This window comes from Phlebotomus papatasi, chromosome 3 (genome assembly GCF_024763615.1).
Source record: "Phlebotomus papatasi isolate M1 chromosome 3, Ppap_2.1, whole genome shotgun sequence".
NCBI lineage: Eukaryota > Metazoa > Arthropoda > Insecta > Diptera > Psychodidae > Phlebotomus > Phlebotomus papatasi.
The window spans coordinates 53,172,625-53,197,373 of record NC_077224.1 but is presented as its reverse complement, the minus strand read 5'-3'; the positions used below and the strand labels follow the sequence as shown (position 1 = coordinate 53,197,373).

Below are 24,749 nucleotides of genomic sequence, written 5' to 3'. Positions count from 1 at the left end.
TACGAAAGTACTTTTGAGGTATAGTTAGCATCTAAGTCGCGAGTTTGAGCACCTCGCAAAGCCTGGGACGCTTTGCCATCCCTTTTTTTCTAAGTTACTGAATGAATCTCCATATGAGAGTGCCCATGCTTTGTACGGTCTTAAGCTTCATAATGATGAAATTTTTTTATGTTTTTCAATAAGACTTACCCAACTCATATTTTAAAAAATAGGGGAAAGTTTCCTATTTTTAAAATATATTGCGGAGTCACATTTATCAAAAACATAAAAAATATGTCATTATGAAGCTTGGGACCATGCAAAGTATGGACACTTTTTCCTATATATGGCCATATATTCTAATAGCTACGCCACTACCTCACATTTCCTGACAATCTTGGGAGCCTAGGATTTTTTCCTAGGTTCAAAAATAAAAAATGGGCCTTTAATTACAATTTTGATGTGTAATATTTTATGCTTTTTCACATTTCAAGTGTCTTCTAAAAGAGATGGCAAAGGTTCTAGGCTCGGGAGAAAAGGGCCGTTTTTTATGGGAGGAGGAAAATTCACGAAAGTAACCAACTTCACATCTTAGGAAAATTGAACTTTGCAGCTTTGCAAAAACATCAGTCACAACTATTGAAGTTATTGAATTCCTCATTCTCTTTTGGGCCACACTGTACACGTCGCCCTAGAATATTTGACCGGTCCAAAGATTCCATTGAATACGTTCACAAGAAGATCGGGAAATTCAAAGTTTTTCACGAAATCAGAAAATCAGATGTTTTTGTTTTGTTTCTGTAAAATCAAACATTATGCCTGAAACTGCTTATGATAGGTATGATTCTTTCACTGTAAATTCGATGCATTTGAAGCAGCTATCATTCAATTTTCCTTGTTTTGAAGTGGAATTTCCCATACTTTACTTTAAATTGGTCACTGCTCATTTTCAGAACCAATGATGTTTAAAAGATTAGGGTAAGTGTGCCAAATTTCGGCATAGTTGTATGCAAGCGTCAAAGTCTCAAGTTTGAAATGTAACATTTTAAAATTTAAATGCAAATTGATTTTTTTTATTCTTTCTTGTGAAAGAGTGTTGCTTGGAACCTTGTAAAGAGTTTACCGTCTTTATTTACTCTAAAATCATTCTTAACACATTTTAAAATGAATAAAAATATAGACATAGTTTTGGTGCCCTATTTCGGCCACCTTCATTCTCATAGTTCCTTGCCCTTCGGGAATTCTTCCAATATCTTTTTCACGTCATCTTGTTTGTCGAAGCTACATTTTTTGTTATTCTTTTGCATTGTATAATCTCTAGAGTACGTAAAATCTAAAAGTTCATGGAAATTCGGGGAACAAAAAAGGTGGCCGAAATTGCGAGCTGGCTGGAATTTGGCACACTTACCCTATCTGTAATGGCGTCTACACGCTAGTAGAATTTTTTTTAAATGCCTTTTCTTTAAAAAAAACATTCTGACGTTTCTGCCTATAAGGATAAAGGAAATTTTCTTTAAAAATGCATTTTTTAAAGAAATTTCTACTAGTGTGCAGACGCCATAAGAAAGGTTAGAGGTATTAGAGAAAATCCGAAGGTTACTATTATGTTTTACAAGGTGCTGTATTAAAGAAAGAAAGCAGAGAAAAGTTACCTGTAATTGATTTAGTCGATCGATGTGCTAAATTAATTTATGATCCATAAATATTTTTAGTGTAATGGCTCCATTATTCCAGTCTTTCTTTTTTGACATTTTGGACTAGGAATAACCAAATGAATACCCCTGTGAGAAATATGCTTGGGAAATATTCAAATTTTTCCACTTGGACTGGAATGCTATATAATTTGAACCCTCATCATTGTCCTCTGGGCACGTTCTAATATGGAAAAAGTCACATGGAAATAATTAATTCATTTTTCACACAGATGTCCGATTCCGGGTTGCGACGGTTCCGGCCACTCCACGGGAAAATTTTTATCGCACAGAAGGTAAAATCTCACCAAAAGTATTATCACGTATTTAGCGTCCCATTTAGAGTGTTTGTCCATGGCCAAAAAAAAACAGCCCAGAGACCCGGCATGCATGTTGAGTGGACTTGGGTGACAATGAGTGACTTTTGGTGCTGGGAGTGGTTGAATGAGACTCATTTTACGGATTTTCTACGACCCTTCCTGTTATCATTTTGGATAATTTCTTTTATATTACCCTGGTCCCCCCTTGAAAGTAAGGGGTTGGTTGAATCCAACTGTGCTTTCAGATGTTTTCTCACATAATCCACTCATTTCATCATATTACTTTTCATTTGATAATTAAATTCAATCTCAAGGGTCATTCTAGATTGAAATGGCTCAACGGATTGGTTTTTTGCTCCCCTTATTTCGATTAACACGCTAAAGAATCTTGGGATTTCGCAATGACAATTAAAAAAAAGTTTCAGTGTTTTCGTGTTCTATTTTGATAAATTTTAAATCTGAAAAACATTGCGCAGAAAGTTAAACATTATACAACTTCAGATTTTTTCATTTCATATTACCAATATTTCTAGAAGGTTTAGGTTTAATAAAATATTTACAAAATGAAAGTATGAAAGTTTAAGACAAAGGTTAAAATTTTTGCGAACGCATATAGCTTTAGCTACTTCCAGAATTCCTTAAGGCCTATTTTCAAATTTGAAAGAGGAGTGGAATAAAATATAACAACAATAATAGAAACATAATAAAAAATTATAATCACACTTTACAATTTTGATTAAACATTAAATATTATTTCAATCATAAATCAACTTACTATTTTTCTCGACTTCTTTTGAATTCTTTTATTCTTTGGATAACAATTGTGCAGTAATGTTACAGAAATATGATCTACAAAATCCACAAACTTAAGCTCATTGGATTAAGCATGATTCATTAATTGTTACATATCCTAATCAGTAAATTTAGAATTTGAATTTAACTTTGAATTCAAATTCTAAATTCGTTTATTAACGACTAAACTTCGTAAGTGAAGTTTACTAAAGACCAAAGTAATAGTAATCCTAGTAAGTTTTCAAAGATCTTAGGTCTCAACTTAAATACTATCTAAATGTTTCAAATTTGACTATATCCTTATTCATGATCTAGGATTGTAGAATACGAGGGGATCTAAATTTAGAGGATTATTTTATTTAAGCTTATCGAGCTTATCGGTTGAAAATAGGTCTTAAATTTACTAGTTATCTAATATGATCACTGTACTGAGGTCTGTTGATTATTCAGAGCTATATTCGGAAATTTATTGGGTAACTGAAGTATTTTCCAAATATTTAGATATCGACCTGGCTCTTTAACGTCTTTATATATTGAGTATACCGTAATCCACCGATGAAACATAGGTTCAGTAGCTTAATAGATGTATTAAGCTCATGCCTAACATCAAACTCAATTGAAATACGAGCTATGATGATCACTTTTTCTCAAGTAATATGGATAATACACAGGCTGACTTACTTGTAGTCTAACTACGGCCTTCAAGCTACCGCAAAGATCAAGATTATCAAAGTACGAATGAATCTAATTTCATAAAACTATGCATCGTAGATGCGATTGATTTTGCCAACCGGGGGTGACTATGGCTCGTGCTGTTGGTAAGCTTTTCTTTAAGTAACTTAAGAGTGATCTTCGTAGATCACACATGGTAAATCGTATAAGTAAAGATCACCCTTAAGTTTGAGAATTACAGAAAAAGCTTACGAACAACAGAGGGCCAAAATCTACCTTGGAGGTTAAAGTCAACTGCATCCACAGTAAGTTAAACCCTGATTAAACATAGAAACGAACTTAATATTAACCAATCTTAATTTAGGGCCAAACTAGGTAAATTTATAAGAACTGAGAAGAAGTTCGAACTAAATAAATCATTTTACTCAAGTTTTTAAGTACTTCCCAAAATTTTATATGGGCTTCAGATTTAAGGTTTAGCCATATTAAGTAATTTCTCGAATTTTTAATTTTTATTAACCAAGATTTTTAGGAAAAATTTGACATACGATTGGGTATGAAGAGAAATTGATTTGCTGTATTATTATAAACTAATAATTTTGCTTGTTTTCAAAATTTCAATATATTTAGGCACTGGGCCAAACCTTTAGTCTAAAGGAAATATTAAAGTCCAAATTCAAACCATATGCTCGACCAAATATCAATCACTTAACTCAAACTTTCAAGATTAAGCATAGATATAATATTTTACTATGAATATCCAAATCATAAATTATGCTCCACATTAAGATTTAGAATTTATATTGGTCCCTAACCTTTATTAGGCAAGGATAAGCAAGATTTCAAATAATTAAGGTATTAGAATTAATCGAACCACTTAACTGAAGCTTTATGGCCTGAGTAAAGTTCACAGTTTTCCACTTTATTTAAATCCAAAAATTTCCTTAAAATTATCTAATCTAATCTAACTTCTCCGAATTTTCTTTAAGGTCGAGCATATCTAAATATACAGGAAAGATTTACCCTAGTTACCAAATCTCTCGAAATCCTAATTAACCAGCAATTTTAGAATCTTTTTGAAATTCAATGGATCATGTGCCACATAAGTTTAAGTTATTTTTTTTTTTCAAAAAATTAGAATTAACCATATAGATAAACCTTATGCCCTAGGCAAATTTACGATTTGAGCCGAGAGACGGCTTAATATAAATGTAATCATTATAATGATCGGGGTATATTTCAATCAATTTTTGAATTATCCGTCTCTCAGCTTAAACTTAAGAGCTTAATTTAGTGTAAAACTGATGGGAATATAGTCAAGTCATTCTTTTAATAATTAAGTTAAACCGTCTCTTGACTTAAGTCGTAAAATATATAGGGCATTAGGTCTTAAGCCTGTAATAGGAAGGAATTCGAACCACTTAACTCTGGCTTTATAAAATAATTAGAGATTCATTAAACTATTGGATATATCAAGCGTAATCTTAGTCACTATTTAACGGCGTTATCACACTTGCACATTAAAATTTTAATGTGATGCACATTAATTGTCGCTTGTGAGCGTCCAAATATGTTATTTGTGTCTTTGAGTCACTTAATATTTGGGGTTTTTCTATTTATTGATAAAGAAGTGGATTTGGTCTGCAAAAATAAGTTTAAATTTACCTAAAGCATAAATATTTTTCACATTAAAAAATTAAAGAGAAAATCGCATTAATTTTTCGCATTAATGCTATAAATCAATTTATATCAAATTTTGCGGGCCAAGTCTACCTTTTTATCAACAAATAGATCAAATTTTGAATGTAAAATGATCCAAACACACAAATTACACATTTGGATTCTCACCAACGACAATTAATGTGAATCATATTTAAAATTATAATGTGCAAGTGTGATAACACAGCAAAACTTAGAATACAGTTTCATCTATAAGCCTGATAATATAGGTTACATCACAAATAGCAAAGTATGCACAAGTTCAGAAGCTTAACGTTGCGTAGTTCGATTGTAAGCACCTCCTAGATATCTGATCTCACCCTTATGTCCTAGACACACTTACAATTTGAGCCAAGAGATGGCTTAACGTAATTATACTCAAAAGAATGACTTGACTAAATTAACATCACTTTCTCACTAATTAAGTCGTTTCTCGGCTTAACCCGAGAGGCGGATTAGTCAGAAAACATGGAAATGTTATCTGATCATCATTTTGATTATAATTATGTTAAGACGTCTCTTGGCTTAAGTCGTAAGTGTGTCTAGGGCCATTAGTCTTAAAAACTTAGCAGTGGATATTCAATTGCTCAGCTATAATGGTTATTTGTCTTCCGCGACATAGTGCTTCGGGTTGCCCAATAGCGAACCGCAATAAAATGCGCGTCTTGGAGAATGGTGGGACCGTTGAGCAACACAAAGCCGCGGTGGCTGCAGCGACGGCAATGAAATTCGACGGGGTGAATTGTCCTACACCAGGATGCGATGGCACAGGGCACATCAATGGTACCTTTCTCACCCATCGATCCCTCTCCGGGTGTCCAACTGCTGCTCAAGGCATCAAGAAGCCCAAATATCCCGACGATGTCACCATGGTCTACCCCAAAGGATACACGGGTAGGTGCCACAGCCATTTACAGAGAAACTATTGAGCTCCCTCTCCGACCTCGAGTCCTAGAGATAGCGATGTCCCAGTTCCCAAATACCATCAAGACAATGACACTTGTCTTGATATACCCCAAGTAACAACTGACAGTGTGTGCTAATACCATTTTTCTCCTTTGATAACTTGACAAATGTCACAGCAACAATGGCAATCTCAAAAAACGTTCTTTCCTGTTGTTACCGATTTAGATTATCAGAATTTCGCTGCTTTAACATATGGCCGTGAATATTTCTGCTAGCTATAATTTCAAGGTAAGTTTAAACAAACAAAAAACAACATCAAAAAAAATTTCCAAAGTATTAATCACAAAACAGAGTTCTTGTTGCAAAGTATATTATCGTTAAAATTGAGCCAATGGACTTGTTACTTGTGCCTCTGTGTTCTTTATTAGTTTTGTCAAGTTTTCTGAACGTATATTGAAAAAAAAGAGAAAAGTGAGAGGAAATATTATTTAATTTTTACATTTGAAACACCATTAAGTGACAATTGAAAAGTTTGAAAAAGTTGTATCGTGTTTCATAATGATATTGGCACACACACTGTTGAAAATATTTCAATATAGTTTCTTGCTTTTTTGCCGGCAATAACAAAAAAAAATAAAAGAATATCAATAATATTGAAATGGCAAAGAGAAAATTTGAAAAGTTTCATTGGTGAAAGACAATATGTATCAAAATTAAATAATACTCTGAAACTTTTTTGGCCCAAACCTCAAGAGATTCTTATCGAAAAGCGATATCGCGTGGGAGAAAGAACTTCTTTTCCTCAGATTATTTCTTTAGTGTACTACTTTCATTTTTGCCGAAATGTCGTGTGATTGATCTGTGAGAAAATGTTTATACCAAAGAGATTTCATGCATTGTGTTGAGGGCCAAAAGAGTTATTTGACTTCTCATCAAAATTTCTGTTGTTTGTCTTATTTTAATCTTTTGGTTCTTCCTCTAGAATGTGTTTACAAGTGTAGTTGGGTAGCTTTTGATTTGTATCGATTGCAGTTTCGATTTGATACCCCCATTCACACAACACCCTTTTTCAATTCCTTCCACATACTCCAGAAATTCTACTTCAATTCTCGATAAACACTTGAAATTATCCTCAAACATGCAATTTTCAGACACACAATACTATATTAGAGAATTTCTTAAAGTTCGCATCCCTTCATCGAATGTATTCCGCAATGGGAACAAGACAAAGTCTAAACCTTTCAGATTTAACGTTCATCTTAAGTAGAACAATTATATTTCAACCAGCATTCACTCCATTTCGAAAATTATTCCACCCCTTTTCATACACTTTAATTACCAATTAAGATGAAACTCCCTTTTAGCTTTCGTCTCATGCACCCAAAATTCACCATTCTATTCAATTTTAATGGGAAGCTGTGAAACTTGACCATTTGAATAAATGACTCCCGGCAATTTTGGGGTAAGAGCACTGCCCCAAGAATGGCATTTTCGAAATTATGCAGAAATGCTCACCACACTTCACAACTGTACACATCATTCCGCAGTGATATTTTGTCATGGGGTGTAAACTAACAAAAGTGAAATGTTATTTTCTTCAATTTTCCTGAAGGGGAATCTCCCGACATTTCAGACTTTGCCTTAAGACTTGTCGTAAAAATCGCACCTCCGGAAATCATGAATGAAATCCTTTTCTTGGTCGTTATTCTTTCGCGACTGACAGTCTATTGTATCCGCATTTAATGGACTAAAATTACTGGGAGAGTAATTAAGAATATGTCTTAATAAATTTATATTTTTGGGAAAAATTTATAGTCTATATTAAACTTTAGAGAGACAATAATAATATTTTTTAAAAATGCACCAAAAAATTTAAAACATTTACATTCGTTAACGTATCAATAAGGACAATGGAAAGAAAAAAAATAATGCAAGAATTAAAAAAAGTGAATGTTATAATAATTTCACGATTTAGTGATGACCAATTTGGTTAAATTCCATTATAAAGAAATAAATAAAAGTGGAGAAAACGCGCTCCCTCGGACCACTCAATTTTTTTCTATGTTCCTTGTATTACCTTTAGCTCTTTTCTGAAAATTCGAGGCATCAAACTAGGGGGAAGTGGGAAACCTTTGAAAGTGGGACACCTTTGAAAGTGGGGCACCTTTGAAATTGGGATTTTTCACCTATATTTAAATAAAATTGAGCCTTATCGAGATATAATTTAGGTCCACAAACATATTGAGAAGCTAAATTATATCATGATAAGGCTCAATTTCATTTCAAAATAGGTGAAAAATCCCAATTGTCCCAATTTCAAAGATACTCTACTTTCAAAGGTGCCCCACTTCCCTCTATCGTATAATGGGCCAAATTCATTTAAAGCATTTAAAGCACATTGAAAAAAAAAATTGTTTGAAGCTTAAGTCATCTGAAGTTAACGCGCTTTCTTCTACACTTAAATCCCTTAAATCCAGTGATTTTTTTAAGTTCATTGATTGGGTGAAGCTTTTTATACTTTAAATTCTATAAAATTTTAATAAATCTAAAAATACGATGGAGCTTTTAAAATGTTTATCAAATTAAGCATTAACTCCATATTAAAATAATATTCAAAAATCAAATTTTGTGAATAAACAATCATACTGAATTATTGAGATAATTTGCACAATATAATATTTAGAAGGGGTAATATGGGACATAGTCAGGAAAAATTAGAAAAAAAAATTATATTTTTTCGGTAAAATAAATAACCATTTTTTTAAAAGCCTTTTGTGAATGTTTTGCTGTTTATTAATTGACACGGAAAATAATATTAAATATTATGGCCTCTTTATTAGACATTTAAATTTTTTTGCAACCTGACTTTTCTATTTAAAATTATTAATTAGGAAGGCTAGAGCAATTTTACAATAATATAAATTAATATAGTAATCATAATATTTTTAGGATTAATCTTAAATACAAAATTAATAATGAAACACTAAATTTTGATGGGAAAAACCTAAAACTTTACAAAAAAAAGATTATAAGTATTAAAGCTTTAAGTGTTTAAATCAGCCATTAAGGGCTGTTTCATATTCCTTGAAAAAAAAATAAAACTTAAATTTTAGAGTGTCATATTTTTTAAACCCTTCAGTTTAATATGTAATGGGTTTTACAATAACGGAAATTGAAATATAAATGTCAAATTTCATTTTGTTTTTTTAATTATTTATTGTTATTTTAAAATCTGATACCGAAGATCTTTACCCCTTTAGGGACGAACGGGCCACCGGTGTATCAAAAATAAAAACTACCGGACTATTTAGAGGACAAAATAAATTTTACATAGGGGAAAGCGCGCTACCTTCGGACGACGCAAGCTTCAGATAATTCAATGTTTTTCTGTATGTCGGTCAAATAAAATTTCCAAGGTACGATAATAGAAAACTGTTAACTATTCAAAACTATTAACTATTTAACTATTTAAAATATAAATATCACTGGTATTCATTACCGATATGTCTGCTTTAGGGTAGAACCACATTGATAGCCAAATTCTCACTGTGCCATCAAATGCTCGCCGTTTATCGCATTTTAGTTTTATTTCTTCAATTTTCTTATTATTTTCATTTTGCGCCTCAGAGTATTTGATGAGGTAATACGATAATTGAAAATTTACGTAAAGATTGCAATGAAAATTCGTAAATTAAGTAAAAACGTTAAGGCTTTGACGGAGAACGTGAGCATTTGACAGTCAATATGATTCTGCTCTTATGCCCATCGTACAATAACTTTTGTTTGAAAACATGTTTTCAAAATTTCCTATGAGAGAGAATGGGATGACTATATCTACACCACACTCGCTCAAATTAAAATGTCAAAACTATGTATACTAAACAAAAGTTTTTGTGCGTTGGGCATTACAATTTTCAAAATATAAAATGCAAAATTGAAAATAAAATTGTGGAAATCCTTCTCGAAATGGTTAATTTTGAAAAAAAAAATTAAGGTAGATTAATTAGTGTTTGATTGTAATGACTTAATACGTGGTGAAATATGCAAGGTGAGCTCATGTGAAAATGCCTTTACACGTCTGAAAATGCCTTTACACGTTTAAAACATTCTTTTTTAAAGATATTTTGATCATTTTGTTAGATTTACTAGTTAAAATCAATTTTTATTACTTGACCTCATGATATTCTAAGGAAACTAGTATTGCAGTCCTTATTTTTCGACTTAAACATTTTTGTTTTTGCGTTTTAGTACTTACTAAAAATATTTCTAATAACTTTACCAAAACTTTTTTCAGTAAGGATCTTAATTGCTTTACATATTATGTAAATTAAATTAAATAACAAAAATTGCCAGGAAAAGGTTTTCAAATCGCGATTAAAGGCATAATTTCTCGGAATTCTTAAGTAAATGACAGAGCGTCTATAAGTAAACACTTTTTCGTACACTTTTAGCTTTTTTCTGGGACAATAAATTTTTCAGCTGAGCTAGAATAATGTAAATCTTTGTATACAGAATAACTAGAACAAAAATTGATATGGTGCGGACAAGCTTAAAACTTTTATAACACTTAATTTATAAATTTGTAATCATGATGTAAAACCATAATTACTAAGTAGTTTTAAAACATTCCACTAATTTTTATATTTCATGAAAACTTTACTAAATCTTTTTAAAACTATTCTTTCAATGTAATAAGGGATATTTTTCTGGTCATTGATAGATCTATAAGGAGTAGTTAATAATATTCCTGATTGAAGAAACATTCAAAATTGTTTCTTTAAAAACCTAGAATACGTTTTTTTATTGTATTTTACGCTTATTGATTTTTGCTGTTTTATATAATTTGCTTATTGTTTATTTTGCTACATACACATTCTCCTATCCAAATTTCTTAAGATTCTCACAATGTTCAACACAATTTTCAATCCACACATTTGGTCCTCTTTAACCGAGATGACACTAAATCCTGACCAAGTCTGTAGCACCCCTAAACTTTGGTCGTTCTCTTGGTGTGATCTTGTTGAAATGTTTTGTGTAAGACCGTGATTGAAATTGTGCCACTAATCCTCCCCTCTCATTGGTCAGGCATGGAAATGATGATGAACAGCAATCCAAACGGCGAAGATCTTATGACCCTCGAGGCGGAAATCACTGAGCTCCAACGCGAAAATGCCCGAGTGGAGTCCCAAATGCTTAGACTCAAATCCGACATCAACGCCATGGAGTCACACTTGAATCACGGCGATAGGGTACGTAAGATAAGGTTGGTTGAGGGCCGAAAAAACGGGTAAAAACCACACATATTCTTTCTTACCATTTCATTATTCGCTGTAGTCATCTTTATTATTTACCCATTTGCTGTTTTTTTTCTGTGTGTTCTCTTCACCCAAAAGCAGCAATTTCACGAGTTGTCAATAAAACAATTAAGTCTAACCTGAAAATGAGAGGGTGGCAACGGTCAAATAAATCAATTTTTGAGCCACAAAAAAGAAAACTAATATCGTGGAAAAATCTCGGAAATTGCTGTTTTATTCACTTTCTTGTTATTCTGTATTTTATTTATTTATTTATTTTCATTTCTATAGTGTGGATGGCATATTTTCCATTTTTATATAAGATTTCCCATTTTCACCCCAATATTATCCGTAATCATTAAGATATGAAAATTTCATGAAATATAAAAATTATGGAAATTTTCCTGCAATATTTAGGTTATTGTTTTTTCTTTATATTGAAAAAGTAAAAATAAAAATTCTGAAAGATTGCTTTGAGTTAAAAAGTAGAAATCCTTGTTATCAAAGCATAGTAAATTCCACTATAAAGAAATGTGACAGATTAAACGTCAAACGTGACAATTTTCTAAATTCTAGTTTTTATTTTTGAAAAAAAAATGATGGGAATTTCAAAACAGTTTTTTGAAATTATTTGTAGAAGTGTATTAGTATTTTGTGTATATTTTTTTCGATTTGAAAAAAAATCTTTTTGATATGGAATACTTCAGAAAGGAGAAAATCTAGTTTAAAATTGAATTTAATTAGCTCCAACAGTTCATAAGAAAATTTAATTTAAAATAACTATTGGAATTCTCTAAATAAAAGTATTTTTTTACTATTCACCTAATTATTTTTTACTTGTATTTTTCTTGTAATATTCAGTTCTCATGTCATAGGGTCATACATTCTCAAAATATCTATTTCAAAAGCTTGTCATAGAGAGGTACCAAAAACTAGAGATCGATATCTCTTACCGTTTAGTCTCTATACTGAAAAAATATTTCGCAAAATTATTCGTACATATTTGACATATTTATTTACGAAATTTACTTACGAAACTTACGAAATTCTCGTAAATCGTATAACCCACTAAAAAGTTCGTAAAAGTTTGTAATTTTTCACAAACATTGTTCGTAACATAAACAATAATGAGCATTTTATTGTCTTAAAAATATTTGATCGTAAATGTTCATAAATACACAAAAATGTTCGTCAAAGTCAAATTTTGTCAAAGAGCTAAAAATAAGCGAACATTGTTTCTGAAAAATTTCAAAGTTTTACGTACTTTTTAGTAGGTTTTACGATTTAGATAAGATCTTTATAGATCTATTTTGCTATTTCTGTGAAAATAAATTGAAAGCACAAAAGAATATTTCTGTTTGCGTACGCAGTAAGGAAAATGTTTAGGGTAAAATTTGAAATTCCGGGCAATAATGTGGAACTTAGAACAAATCAAATTACGGATTGAACAACTATCTCGAAATTCTAAAAAAATATTAAATAATCTTAAAAGTAATGTGGAATAGCATAATTACTAAGTTAGTACTCCCTCTGTACCCAAAAAAGTCGTACATTCTTTCATCTAAAATGCACTAGCAAACCAAAAAATACAAACTTCAAATTTGTTTTGTCCCAAATTTCAAATTTTACTCTAATACGCAAAGCTTTTGGTTGAATTTTAATGACTTCCTATACTACCGTACTACTGTATAGTGTGTTAAAGTATCTAACTCTACTTTCACTAAATTTTGTTTTTTGTGCAAACTCTACATTTGTATGATTCAAACAATAATAATGTGAGCAAGGCCTTTTCATTAGCTAATCTTAATTTGAAGTTCTGTTGAATTGATTGCAGTCTGGCTCACTGGATGCCACTCGAATACCTTTTAGTGCAAAAAATATCTATTTGTCGGCGAATTTAATTCCGTAATGCATGGACAAAATATTCGCCTAGGTTACCTCTGAATCATATCTGAAAATAATTGAAAAAGCTTAGACCAATTATGAGAAAAATCGAAAAATATGGTTTTGAGAGAGTTGGAGGGGAGTAAGAGGCAAAAGAAAAACGAGGCCGACCAGAATAATGTTCACTTAGGCGAGGGTCATCGAAGACCGAAAGTAGATATGTCTTACCGTTTGGCCTAGCTCGTGAACAAACTTAAGGTCAAGTAAAAAAAAATAAATTCATTACCGATAAAGACCGATGCAGCCGGGTTCAGAATTTCAACATCTTTCCAAAAAATTCAAATTTAACAAAGTGGTTAAAAAATGAGCCCTCCGAAATTCTTGATGTTTTCACCTTCAAATAATTCAAAACGGCGAATTTTCCGGTCATATTGATAAGGGACTCTCCGGTGGTGGCCAGTGAATTTGAAATCACTTCACAAAGAAAAACACATCTTCAATCTTTCCCAGAGCTTTCGGTCCTGGATGTGGACCTTCTTCAGTGGTCGACTAACCTATGTTTTTGTACTTTATGAGGATCGTTATTTTGTGTGGGATTGGACAATATCATCCTTTTCAGTTTATCAATTGGGAAGGTTTTTTTTAGGAAATTGTTTACACTGATTTTCAAGTTTTGAGCAATTTTTCTTTAGGTACTGATATTATATGATTTGGCGCTTTTTGTTAATAATTCTGTTAATAATAAAAAAGAAAAACAAAATTAATAATAGAAAGCGTCGAGTCACATCATATCAGTACCTAAAGAAAAATTGCTCAACAGTTGAAAATCAGTGAAAACAATTTCCTAAAAAAAACCTTCTCAATTGATAAACTGAAGGTGATGATATTGTCCAATCCCACACAAAATAACGATGCTCATAAAGTACAAAAACATAGTTTAGTCGACCACTGAAGAAGGTCCACATCCAGGACCGAAAGCTCTGGGAAATATTGAAGAAGTGTTTATTCTTTGTGAAGTGACTTCAAATCCATTGGCCACCACCGGAGAGTCCCTTATCAATACACATCACACCAGTTCATCATCCAATTATATACATAGCTTTCCGATCATAGGCTACATTTGGACGAAATGTTTGTTAGGATTACCTCTAAAACGTATCCGAAAATGAAAGAAATCGTACACTGGTAAAAATAAAAGGAACAAATTGTTTTAAATTTGATCCTTTTGCAAAGAATGGACCAAATCAATCTTTGAATACACATTTAACAGGATGGAACATGTTAATTTGATCAATCCTTTGCAAAATGATCAAATTTGGATTAATTTGATCCTTTTATTTTTACCAGTATAAGAGCCATTTTGAAATAAACCAAAAATCATAGTTTTGGTGGGGAAAGAGAACAATAAACGTCTAGAGATGATGTTCTTTTTCAATTGGGGGTCATCGAAGATCGGAAGTCGATATCTTCCACTGTTTCAGCTCCAGAACTGCGACAAGTTGGAAAAAAGCATATTATACGGAATATTATAACTAATCTCTCTTTGAGTTCGAGCAGTAAAATTCAAAGTATGATATTCTTTAATAAAATTTCGGAAATTTTCCGAAACCTAAATTGAGAATACCTCAGCTGAATTTTTCCCGCGGTTGCCTGAGACAATGATAGTGCCAAACGATTGAATTTTTTTTGTGTGCGTCCCCTTCATTCTGGTAAATAAATAAAATCAAAAAGTCATTAATTTAAAATTCATGAATTCCTCCATTCAACTACGACGACAAAATTGTTGCTTGGTGCTTGTGGGTGGGAAGTAGAGCATATTTTAGGACAACAACCTCCATCTAGTCAAAAAAAGGGCCTTAGTGGAAGGTGTGTGGTGGCTTGAACGAAGGGGTGAGTTTTATCAATGGAGCCCAAAAGAGTCCAATTTCTTACGAAGGTTTTTCATTTAAAAGAGGCAAGTCTTCCTTATGGTAATTTACTGGTCCCCAAGAAAAAAAAGCTCAACGTAAGTCACATGTGACGCAAATTATAAGCATCTGTTTCCACCAGTTTTTGGCGACTATGAAAAGAAACTCATTAAATTTATCGACATGATGGAGTTTTATGAAATTGGACGAAAAGAATTGGTGCATGTGGTTGCAAATAGCTGAAGAAAAGTTTTTAGGGTGTTGGAAGAGAAGTTTGTGTCCAAATGGAGGGTTTGGGGGAAAATGCATTTTATCTTGGATGTTATTTTTCAATATTCTCCGCACAAGGGATTCGCAATGTTTTTTTTGGTCATTGTATTTGGGGGAGAGATAAATAGTGTGGAAATTGGTGGTGAAAGGAAACAAAACCCGGGCAGTATTGAAAGAGGAAAAAAAAAGCTCCAAAAAGCTCCAAAAGAAGAAAAATTTATTACGCAACACACAAGAGAGTTGAAACATAATTCATGCGCATGAAATATTTCACTTTGAATTTTTTCTTCTTCGTGTTCCTGCAAATTTTTCCTCTCTCACTCACCCCAAAAGCTCCCTTTTCCCCTCGACCCTCTCTGCTGGAAAAAAATCGAGCTTTTTTCATGTTCTATTTTTGCTACAATTTTCTTTTGGGGCTCTTTTTTTTGCTCTTGGGCTGTCGGTCTTCTCGGGTGATAAAATGATTCTGGGCATGAGCACTGAATCGGTGTCTAGCCATTGGAAAACGGGAAAAGCCAGCAGTACCGCCCTCCACCCACATTTTACTTCTTTCTCTCTTCCTCTGTTGGAAAATGCAGCCTGCGCTCTGACAGAATTCCCACCAGAAGATCCATTCTCTCTCCCCAATAACTGCTCCCCCGCTTTTGATTCCCGCCGCACACCGCACGGAAAATTCCCCATACAGCTCACGTACTCGAACTGGGCCCCCCATTCAGAATTTTCAATGACTGTTAATTTGCAAATGCACCAATAAGTGCATTCAATGGAAATGCCCAGAATGGGGAGCACTTATTTAATTTTTCTCAAATAAACTTTCCATATTGGAGAGAACTTTTCCAGGGGAGCTTCCAAGACGCAGTCTCTAGTTCTATTTGCTTTTGAAAGAAAAGAAACTAACTGAGGGGTGGATAAATTGTGTAGTTTTTGAATTTTATATTTGAATTTTGCATAAATTACCTATAGAAGTTTGTGGAAGAATTACATACATATATGTTTTCTTGCATTTAAAAAGAAGGTGGCAGAGCGTCAGAGCTTTTAAGAATGTTTCTATTCAAGACTTTGAAATTAAGATCCCTATGGCCTCTACACATTCGAAGCAATTTTCATCAAAAATTTCCTTTTTTAAGTTGATGGTTCTGCCTAGAATCATAAGGAAAATTTATTTAAAAAAGCAATTTTTGATTTTCGCAAAAACTGCTACCGGTGTGTAGAAGCCTACACATTATGAGATTTCTTTTTTATCAAACTGAAGCATTTTGATGCTTTTTGACACAATTTATAATTTTTTTCAAAATGTGTAGGTTTATTTAACTGCACTAATTTGTTTAATTTCAAATAATATAAAAATTATAATTCTCTTAAATTTTTTATTCTATTTTTCTCGCTAAATCATACTCATGAGAATTTGCAAATATTTTCTTCTGAGTTGAAAAATCAAATTGAATTGAAAAAATCACATTTGGATCATTCAAAAACTCAGGCTTTTGCAAAAATGGAAGAGAAAGTACAGTGGGACCTCGATAGAGTCAAGCTCCGATAATAAATCTTCAATAGAGTCAACAGGCCTGGAAATAATTAGTTGACTCTATCGAGGTCCCACTGTATTTATGATCAGTAACTCGGACCGAATTACCAGTTAAAAATTGATTAATCAGCAAAATGAAGAAGATTAATTTAACGAAATAGAAAATTGTGAAACATATTTTTCTACTAAAACTGATTTGTTACTGAGCTAAATTAATTTATTTTGTTTCTAAAACATCTTTTAGATCGGAAGCTTTTCATAAAATAAAAATTTCTATGCTTTTCTTTTTTACAAATGTTCCATAATCCAATTCCGCTGTGTCAGTATTAATGCTCATTTAGGGTAAAGTGATGCAAATTGGATATAGTGCTACAAGTTGGACAATTCGTCGGTATAAGTTGTACATTGATTTTTTTGATAAATACAGTACTAAATTTTTTTTAAGCACAAGGAACCAAATTATAAAACTAAAGCATTAAAAATATACAAATAAAAATGAAGTACTAAAATCAAGAAAAAAAGCTCTGTCCAACTACTTTACCCTAATTGACGTTATCATCATGTTAAATTTAGATTTGTGCACGAAATCATAGACTAGGAGTAAGCAATACTTTTGAAAAAGAAATAGATAACAATTTTCATTTTGAGGAAATTTGTCGATCCGAAAGGTGTAGAAAGATCAGTTGCGGCCAAAATGCCTATATTTTCGTCTTGACGAAAATTAATTTTATTACTAAATAAAAACTATTTTTACTTTTTAAATCGAATTTTAATGTATACAAAATTGTCTTGAAACCATGAAATCAATAATGAAATCGATATGTTAAGAAATAGATAATTAGATTGTTAATCAATTCAAATATAGATAAAAATTCAATCAATTCAAATTTTATTTCTTATAGATCGACACACCTTTTAGATCGGAAAAATTTCATGAAGTCAAAATTCACATCTTTTTCTTTCCGAAACGTTAGATAGACAATGGATATAATTCTTTTGCACTCCAAATTCGACTGAGCTAAATTGAATTTGTTGTGATGTTCAAAAGAAGAAGAAGAGTGCGAAAGAATGAGATTGACACATGCAAAGCGTGTGAGAAAGAAAGCGATTCTAATTTCGATTGCTTGAAATTTTTCTTGATCTAAAAGGTGCGCCGAAGCCATTACTCTCAAATTTAAATCATATTATTGTCTGTTGTCTCTTTCTGTCAAATGGAAATTGAAATCAAAATTTAAAATAAATTTACAATTTTAATTTGATGGAAAGAGACAATTAATATCTGATTTCAGCTTGAAAGAGTAATCGCTCTGTTATAACTTTTAGAGCAGGAAAATTTCACGAAATCTAATTTCATTTTTCCTTTCCTGTGTCAAATATTTGGTATATATAGACAAAGTTCTGGAAAAATTTTCTCAATTTTTGATTTCAGTAAATTTGCCTGACCTAAAAGGTATGTCAGATACAGAAGTGGTAAAATTTCAATCGAGTGAAATTCATTGGATTCACTAAATTGAGAAAATATGCCAGTAGGGCTATAACTTTTAAATTTCAGAGACAATTTTAAATTGTACCAAATTGAAATAATATTTATAATTTAATATATAATTTTAAAATATTTTAAATTAATATATTTTTAATATATAATTTTATATAATTTTATATATTTATAATTTATAAACCATTTGAGACTTTTCTGCCATATACAACCTGAGATGGAGCTTTTCCACCGTTTTACTCCGGAGTAGGTTGGTTACCAACGCTAAGACGGCGGTGGACGCATAATTACAAATCTTACACAAAGCTATATTTGTATTGCGCTTTTAAGTCATTGATGATGAAATATCTATCTATCTATCTATCTATCTATCTATCTATCTAATTTTTACTGCCAGAATTTTTTTTTGTGACAAAATTGTTTTATTTTTACCAAAAGTCATCCTAATTAGACTAAATATAAACAGAATACTCATTCTCTTACTTGGTAGCCTTTTGATTTGCAAAAGACCTTAAATATCACGCATCACCTTGAAGAAAGGAAAAATCCGGGCTGTAGTGGATTGAGATACGTCTGGGGGCTTGGGTAAAATTACTAAATAGACACATTATCTCATTGAAAGGTACACAACTATCACGGTTTTGGCTTCGGGATGCGGTATTCAGCGAATTTATTGAATAAACGTAACCATAGCATTAACACGTCGTCGTTTTAATTTGTGTCTGAGAGTGCACATAAGGGGGATTCGAGTAATTTTGGAGGGTATGGGTAAATTATATTGTGTTTAAATGCAAAATTTACAGTGGTCGGGATGTTTTTCTTCTTTTAAAGGAGCAAATAACAGTGCATTTTTGCATATAAATTACATTTATTTGCCTTCAGTTTTCTCGTATATGCCTGAGTCCACGGGAGTAAACCAATTAATTTTCCCATGGAAATGACTTTGTGAAGAGTTGTGTCTATTGCATGTGAGAAAAGGGAAAATGCCATGAGAAACAATTTATCGAATGGGGGGGAGACTTCTGTGGGCGACACACTACTGAAGAATTTAACCGATGAACACTTGCAAATAAATCAAGAAATTATGTTGCGGTAGGTTTTACTACATTTCCATGTATGACATGTCACTGATAATTTAGAACTATTACTTCTATTAATGCCATTTCTCTTATTTTCATTTAAACATACAATTCACTGGCGAAAAAAAATTCTCAACCCCTTCATCAGAGAATTGAATTATGAAGTTGTTCTCAGGGTTGAAATTAGAATGGATGAAATGCTTCAATTTTAATTTAGTGCGCCAAAGTTTTAATTTATTTACACCTAGTTTGGTGCTCTAAAAGAATACACACACCGGTACAAAAAATGCCACAGACGATTGGGCTTTGAGTTTTTTTCTGTACCTTTGCATTTTTCTCCTCATTTGCTTCTCAGGTGTAATTTTATTTTATCCTGTGGGATTCCACCCTTTCACACAGCTTCATTCTTTTTCTCCTCGGATGCATGAAATACAACTCATGAATATTTAATAGTAATTAAGTAAAAAGGCACCTTATCAAAATAAGGCCAAACTTTAAAATTCTCAACATTCTATGTTGTAGTGAATATGCTATTTTTACCGACGTTTTAAAAATAAAACCAAGTTATTTTAAGATTTTAAAGTTTTCAAAATTTAAAATTTCGTTTTTAATTTATACTTCATATTTCTGATTTATATAAGAACGCATTCTCTAGAAAAAAAAGAGATAATAACTTTAATTTTCATGAAGTTGCACAAAATTTTGAAGTACCTAGGGGGAGGTAGGGCTACATTGAGCTGTGGGGCTACATTATTATACGATTTTTTCCCATATTTCCAAAGGAAACTGGATTTTAACATAATGAAATGTGGATAGACAGAACAATTGTGACGAATGCAGACACAAAGTAGATACAGTTAGCACAGTTTCTAATCCAACCGACAAAATGAAACTGCACAAAAGGTTTTGGCTCAAATCCCGAAAGCCAAAAGAAATTCCGAGCACCAAAAAACCGAAGAGATATAATCCCGAAGTGGGTCGAAGTCAAGTAAACTATTATCCCGGATGGGTCTAAATCTGAAATTGATCGAATTAGGTCAAAATTCCGCAAAGCCAAAATCACAAAAAGTCAAAATGTCTAATGGGCTAAAATACCGTAAAAACAAAATGTCGAAAAGCCAAAATTCCGAACGGAAAAATTCCGCAAGGGTCAAATTCTCGAAATTCAAAATCCTGAAAGTCAAAATCTTAGGGCAAAATCCTTTATATACGGAGGATAATATGTTGATTAATTTCCCAAAATACAGAAATTTTTCCTTTCGTTCCAGGAAGCTCGATTATAATTATAGGGATAGCGATGACATTTTTAAGATTTTCGAATTTTGACCCATTGCAATGGGGGATTTCGACTCATTCTGAATTTTGGCCCATTCGGGATTTTTGTTTTTCGGGGTTTAGAGTAATTTGGGATTTGGATCCATTCGGTATTTCGACATATTCAGGATTTTGTCTCATTAGCATTTTCGCGTTCGGGATTTTGGCTTTCGGAATTTTGGCCGGGGCCTGCCCTCTGCAGCATATCGAACAGCTAAAATAGCTTTTTGTAATATCGAAATTGAATTCAATGTTTCTATTTAATTCTAATGGCTCCGACCGCTCCGACACACATTCTAGATCAGGAAAATTTCATGTAAGCGAAATTCGCATCCCTTTTTTTCTTCTTCTTTTCATCATCACACAAAATTAAAAGAGGGACAATGGGAACCTGAGCTTTCTACCCTTATTTCAACTTCCTCAGAGTGAACTGTCCACGGCGACTGATGCTCACTCACTGAAGTACTGATGTTAATTGTCATTTGGATTGATGGGATACAGCCGTCGACAGGGTTCACATGTGTCAAATAGGCGTACGCTGTACACTATGAATTCTTGTAAAAATGATGTCGGTATTCTCAATTTGCCTAACCCTTGTGCGTTATGAAAGAATTACAGCTAAAATTTAGTATTAAAAAGGATTAAAAAAAAATACAGATTAAAATTTTCATAATGATTAGCATAGTCTACGACCCAGGGTTTATGCCGTTTACCTGGTGAGGCCAGTAATGGTAAGACGGCGGCAGACGCAACCACAAAACAGAACATTATGATAATAAAAAATCTTGTCTTATCTTATCTTATATTTTTATTCAAAAAAATATTAAAAAATGAGCACTAGTCTTTAAAATGGGGCATCTTCGAAATTGAACCTTTTTTTACTTAATATTTTGAAATGGAATTCATTCTTTTCATGATGTATTTTAGCTTTACAAATGATTTGGGAAACTAAATTATATCACTACAAGGTCCAGTTTCAATTTAAAATAGGAAAAAGCTTTTTTGAAATCTTTTGAATTTTAGACCGTCACGACTCTGAAACACTCATTTTAATTAATAATGCAAATTAAACTCAGTCAAAATTATTTAAAATATTTAAAATAATTAAAGTTTAAAATATGTTTACCTTTTACTGAGTTTTTTTTTAATAAAGAACTACCGTAGAACTGGGTTTATAGGGTATCCATCTGCTGCAAACTAAATTACAATACCAAAGAGCTGTGAAATTATCACACATTTTTTAAGTCATATTATTTTACATGTTTAATACTTTGAATTAATTCACAAAAGAATTATTCTGCATGTTAAAAATTTCGTATAATAAATTGATTTCGATAAGCGAACGTACAAAATAAAATTTTTAAATTTTTGAGCAAAATTGAATTTGTTTGTCGTCTTTAACTGATCAATACAATTCATTATTTTCTCTAGGAAAATCAAATAATCTCTCAGAGGAACAGCAACTTGAATGACTACTATGAGAGTCTTCGGAACAATGTGATTACCCTGTTGGAGCACGTACGGATCCCAAATGGTGGACCACCAGAGAAAGTGGGTCATGAGAATTTCGACAGTTACCTGTCCAAATTGCAATCACTCTGCACACCTGAAGGCTATTGCCCAGATGAGAATCGTCCCATCTATGAGACCGTCAAGTCGGCCCTCCAGGACTTCACTGTCCTCCCAACGCCCATTTGAGAGGAACATTGAAGGGGTTGGGACGAAGTTGAGTGATTGAGAAGTTTTCATGATAGGAAGTATTCATTCACGTGTCACACATTTAAGACTAAATGAATAATTACAGGAACTATTTATACCTAAATTAATCTCATTTCTAGACCATAAGGCAAACATTTTTAGATATTAATTGTCAATTGTAGAATTTGGTTTTATAATAAGGTAGAAATTTTATCTGGAAATGGCAGAGAAATTTACGATAAAAGAAAAATTAGAAATTACTCTTCTATTTTAACTAAAACAAAAAATGAAAGAAAGAAAAGAACTAAATCGATGTAGATAAAGTGTGATTAATCTCTTTATTTGAAAATGAATAATAAATAAAACTTAATTTAGCTCTGATGTAAATAATTTTTACTACATGTAAGACTATGCAGAATTGCAAATGAAATAAATTCATTTAAACTACTAATTGAATGTAAAAGATGATAGAATATTTAATATGTGTCTAGTATGACGTAATGAGAGGGCTGAATAAGGAGGAATTAACTCCTAAATTTGATAAGTAACTATAATAGTAACAATATTACTTTGATTTGTTTTAAAATTATCTTTTAATGGTGCTTAGAATGTAAAAGAAGTGGAATAAAAAAAATACCAAAGGTTTTTCATTTTCGTTCTTTCCTATTTAAATATTTTCTCTCTGTACATAGTGTTTCGATAGAAAAAAAAAAGATCAGTTACTATTGAAAGACATCTTGTAAATATTTATAAAGTGAAAAGGAAAAACAAAATAACTCCAGATAACATAAAAAAAATGTCAGTAGAGTATCTACAAAATGGAAATATGATGAAAGACATCCAAAATTTAGAAATTTGTAAGTGAATAAAATAGCTTGGAAAGTTCAGAAAAAAATATCTATTAAATACACAATAAGTGTTTAAAACTGCATTATGTGGATGACATATCAGTTTCTGTTTCTCAGTGTAATATTCAACTAATTTTCACCTCTCACCGCAACCAACAATCCATCATATTTCCTTCTACGAAAAGTTAATAGTGTGGAAAAATGTAACTACAAAACACAGCACAATGTATTCGAATGCAAAAGCAAGGAAAAGAACGTTGCAAGAACCACACAAAAACTTGTCATTAGCCACAGTCTTTCACCAGAACGATATCCCCCATAAGCCAATGGACATGTAGCAAAGAAATGGGATGAAATTTTGAACAAGATGTATATTATTTTGTACGGAAATGTGTTTTAGACGTATAATTCGCATATTGTCATTTTCATTAAAAAAAAACACTTTATGTTCACACCTCAAAGATACTTGTTACATTTTTGTGAATAAATAACTATACCGAAAAATTATATAGGTATTAATAAAATTCTCTGTAATAATTTATATGATTGTTTTTACTTCGAGGTAAAAATAAAATCCATGATTAACTGCGGCTTTTCTACTAATTTTTTGGTTAAATAAAAGGCAAATGTACTGGACATACTTCCGAAGACTTAAGCCGAGAGCCAGCTATCTGAAACCGTGAGAAAATATAAAAATTCCAAAATAGCCACGATTCCGAACTACCCCATTTAACCCCAAGTGTCCAGCATAAAAGCATCAAAACTTTAATGTTCGAACCTTTGAATATTTCTGTTACACTCCGAATACAGTGTAGCATCATAACTTTCTAGTATTAATAAGAAGTTATTCAGAAGTTAGGAATTTTGGATTTCTTAATTTTAAACTAGATTTAGATTTCAATTTTTTTTTTAAACTATTTTTGATTATTATAAAAGCAGGACTATTTTTTAACAAGTCAACTTATTTCAAAAATTGATAAATTTAAAATATTGTAGGAATATATGAGTCAAGCTAGTTTACACTATTTAATCGTTGTTTTACAGTATTACTACAAATAAAAAAAATAGCACCTCATAACCTCTTGGAAGTAAAGCGGACTAGTCAGATTTCTCAAGACTTTTAGCACGGCATTTAAACACGCCCCAATTAATCGGTCGAAATATAAGATTTATAGGGCTCTTTTTCAAATATTTGACCTTGGAAAACCTTTTATAGCAATGATCCAAGCAAAGTAGTTGTATTTTATGAATGAAATAGTACTATTGGACTTTACCAAGGCTTTAGATAGCTTACTCCATGATCTGATGTACTTTAAACTTCATGAATTCTTTAATTTCTATTCATCCTCCATCTCA

The 24,749-nt window shown here is 31.9% G+C and overlaps 1 protein-coding gene across 6 annotated transcripts in view; it reads left to right on the top strand.

Moving 5' to 3' along the window:
• LOC129805769 (myelin transcription factor 1) overlaps positions 1–23,934 on the top strand; it is a 63,052-nt gene extending 39,118 nt beyond the window's left edge. For 3 of the 6 annotated variants that reach the window (XM_055853904.1, XM_055853905.1, XM_055853903.1), the window contains 4 exons: positions 1,904–1,966; positions 5,796–6,067; positions 11,165–11,328; positions 22,279–23,934. In XM_055853904.1, coding sequence (XP_055709879.1) covers positions 1,904–1,966; positions 5,796–6,067; positions 11,165–11,328; positions 22,279–22,545 — 766 coding nt within the window. In that variant the 3' untranslated portion in view covers positions 22,546–23,934. Of the gene's footprint in view, positions 1–1,903; positions 1,967–5,795; positions 6,068–6,304; positions 6,368–11,164; positions 11,329–22,278 lie in introns of those variants that run through there. The other 3 variants (XM_055853906.1, XM_055853907.1, XM_055853908.1) reach the window with 3 other exon arrangements.
• Positions 23,935–24,749: the final 815 nt, after the last annotated feature.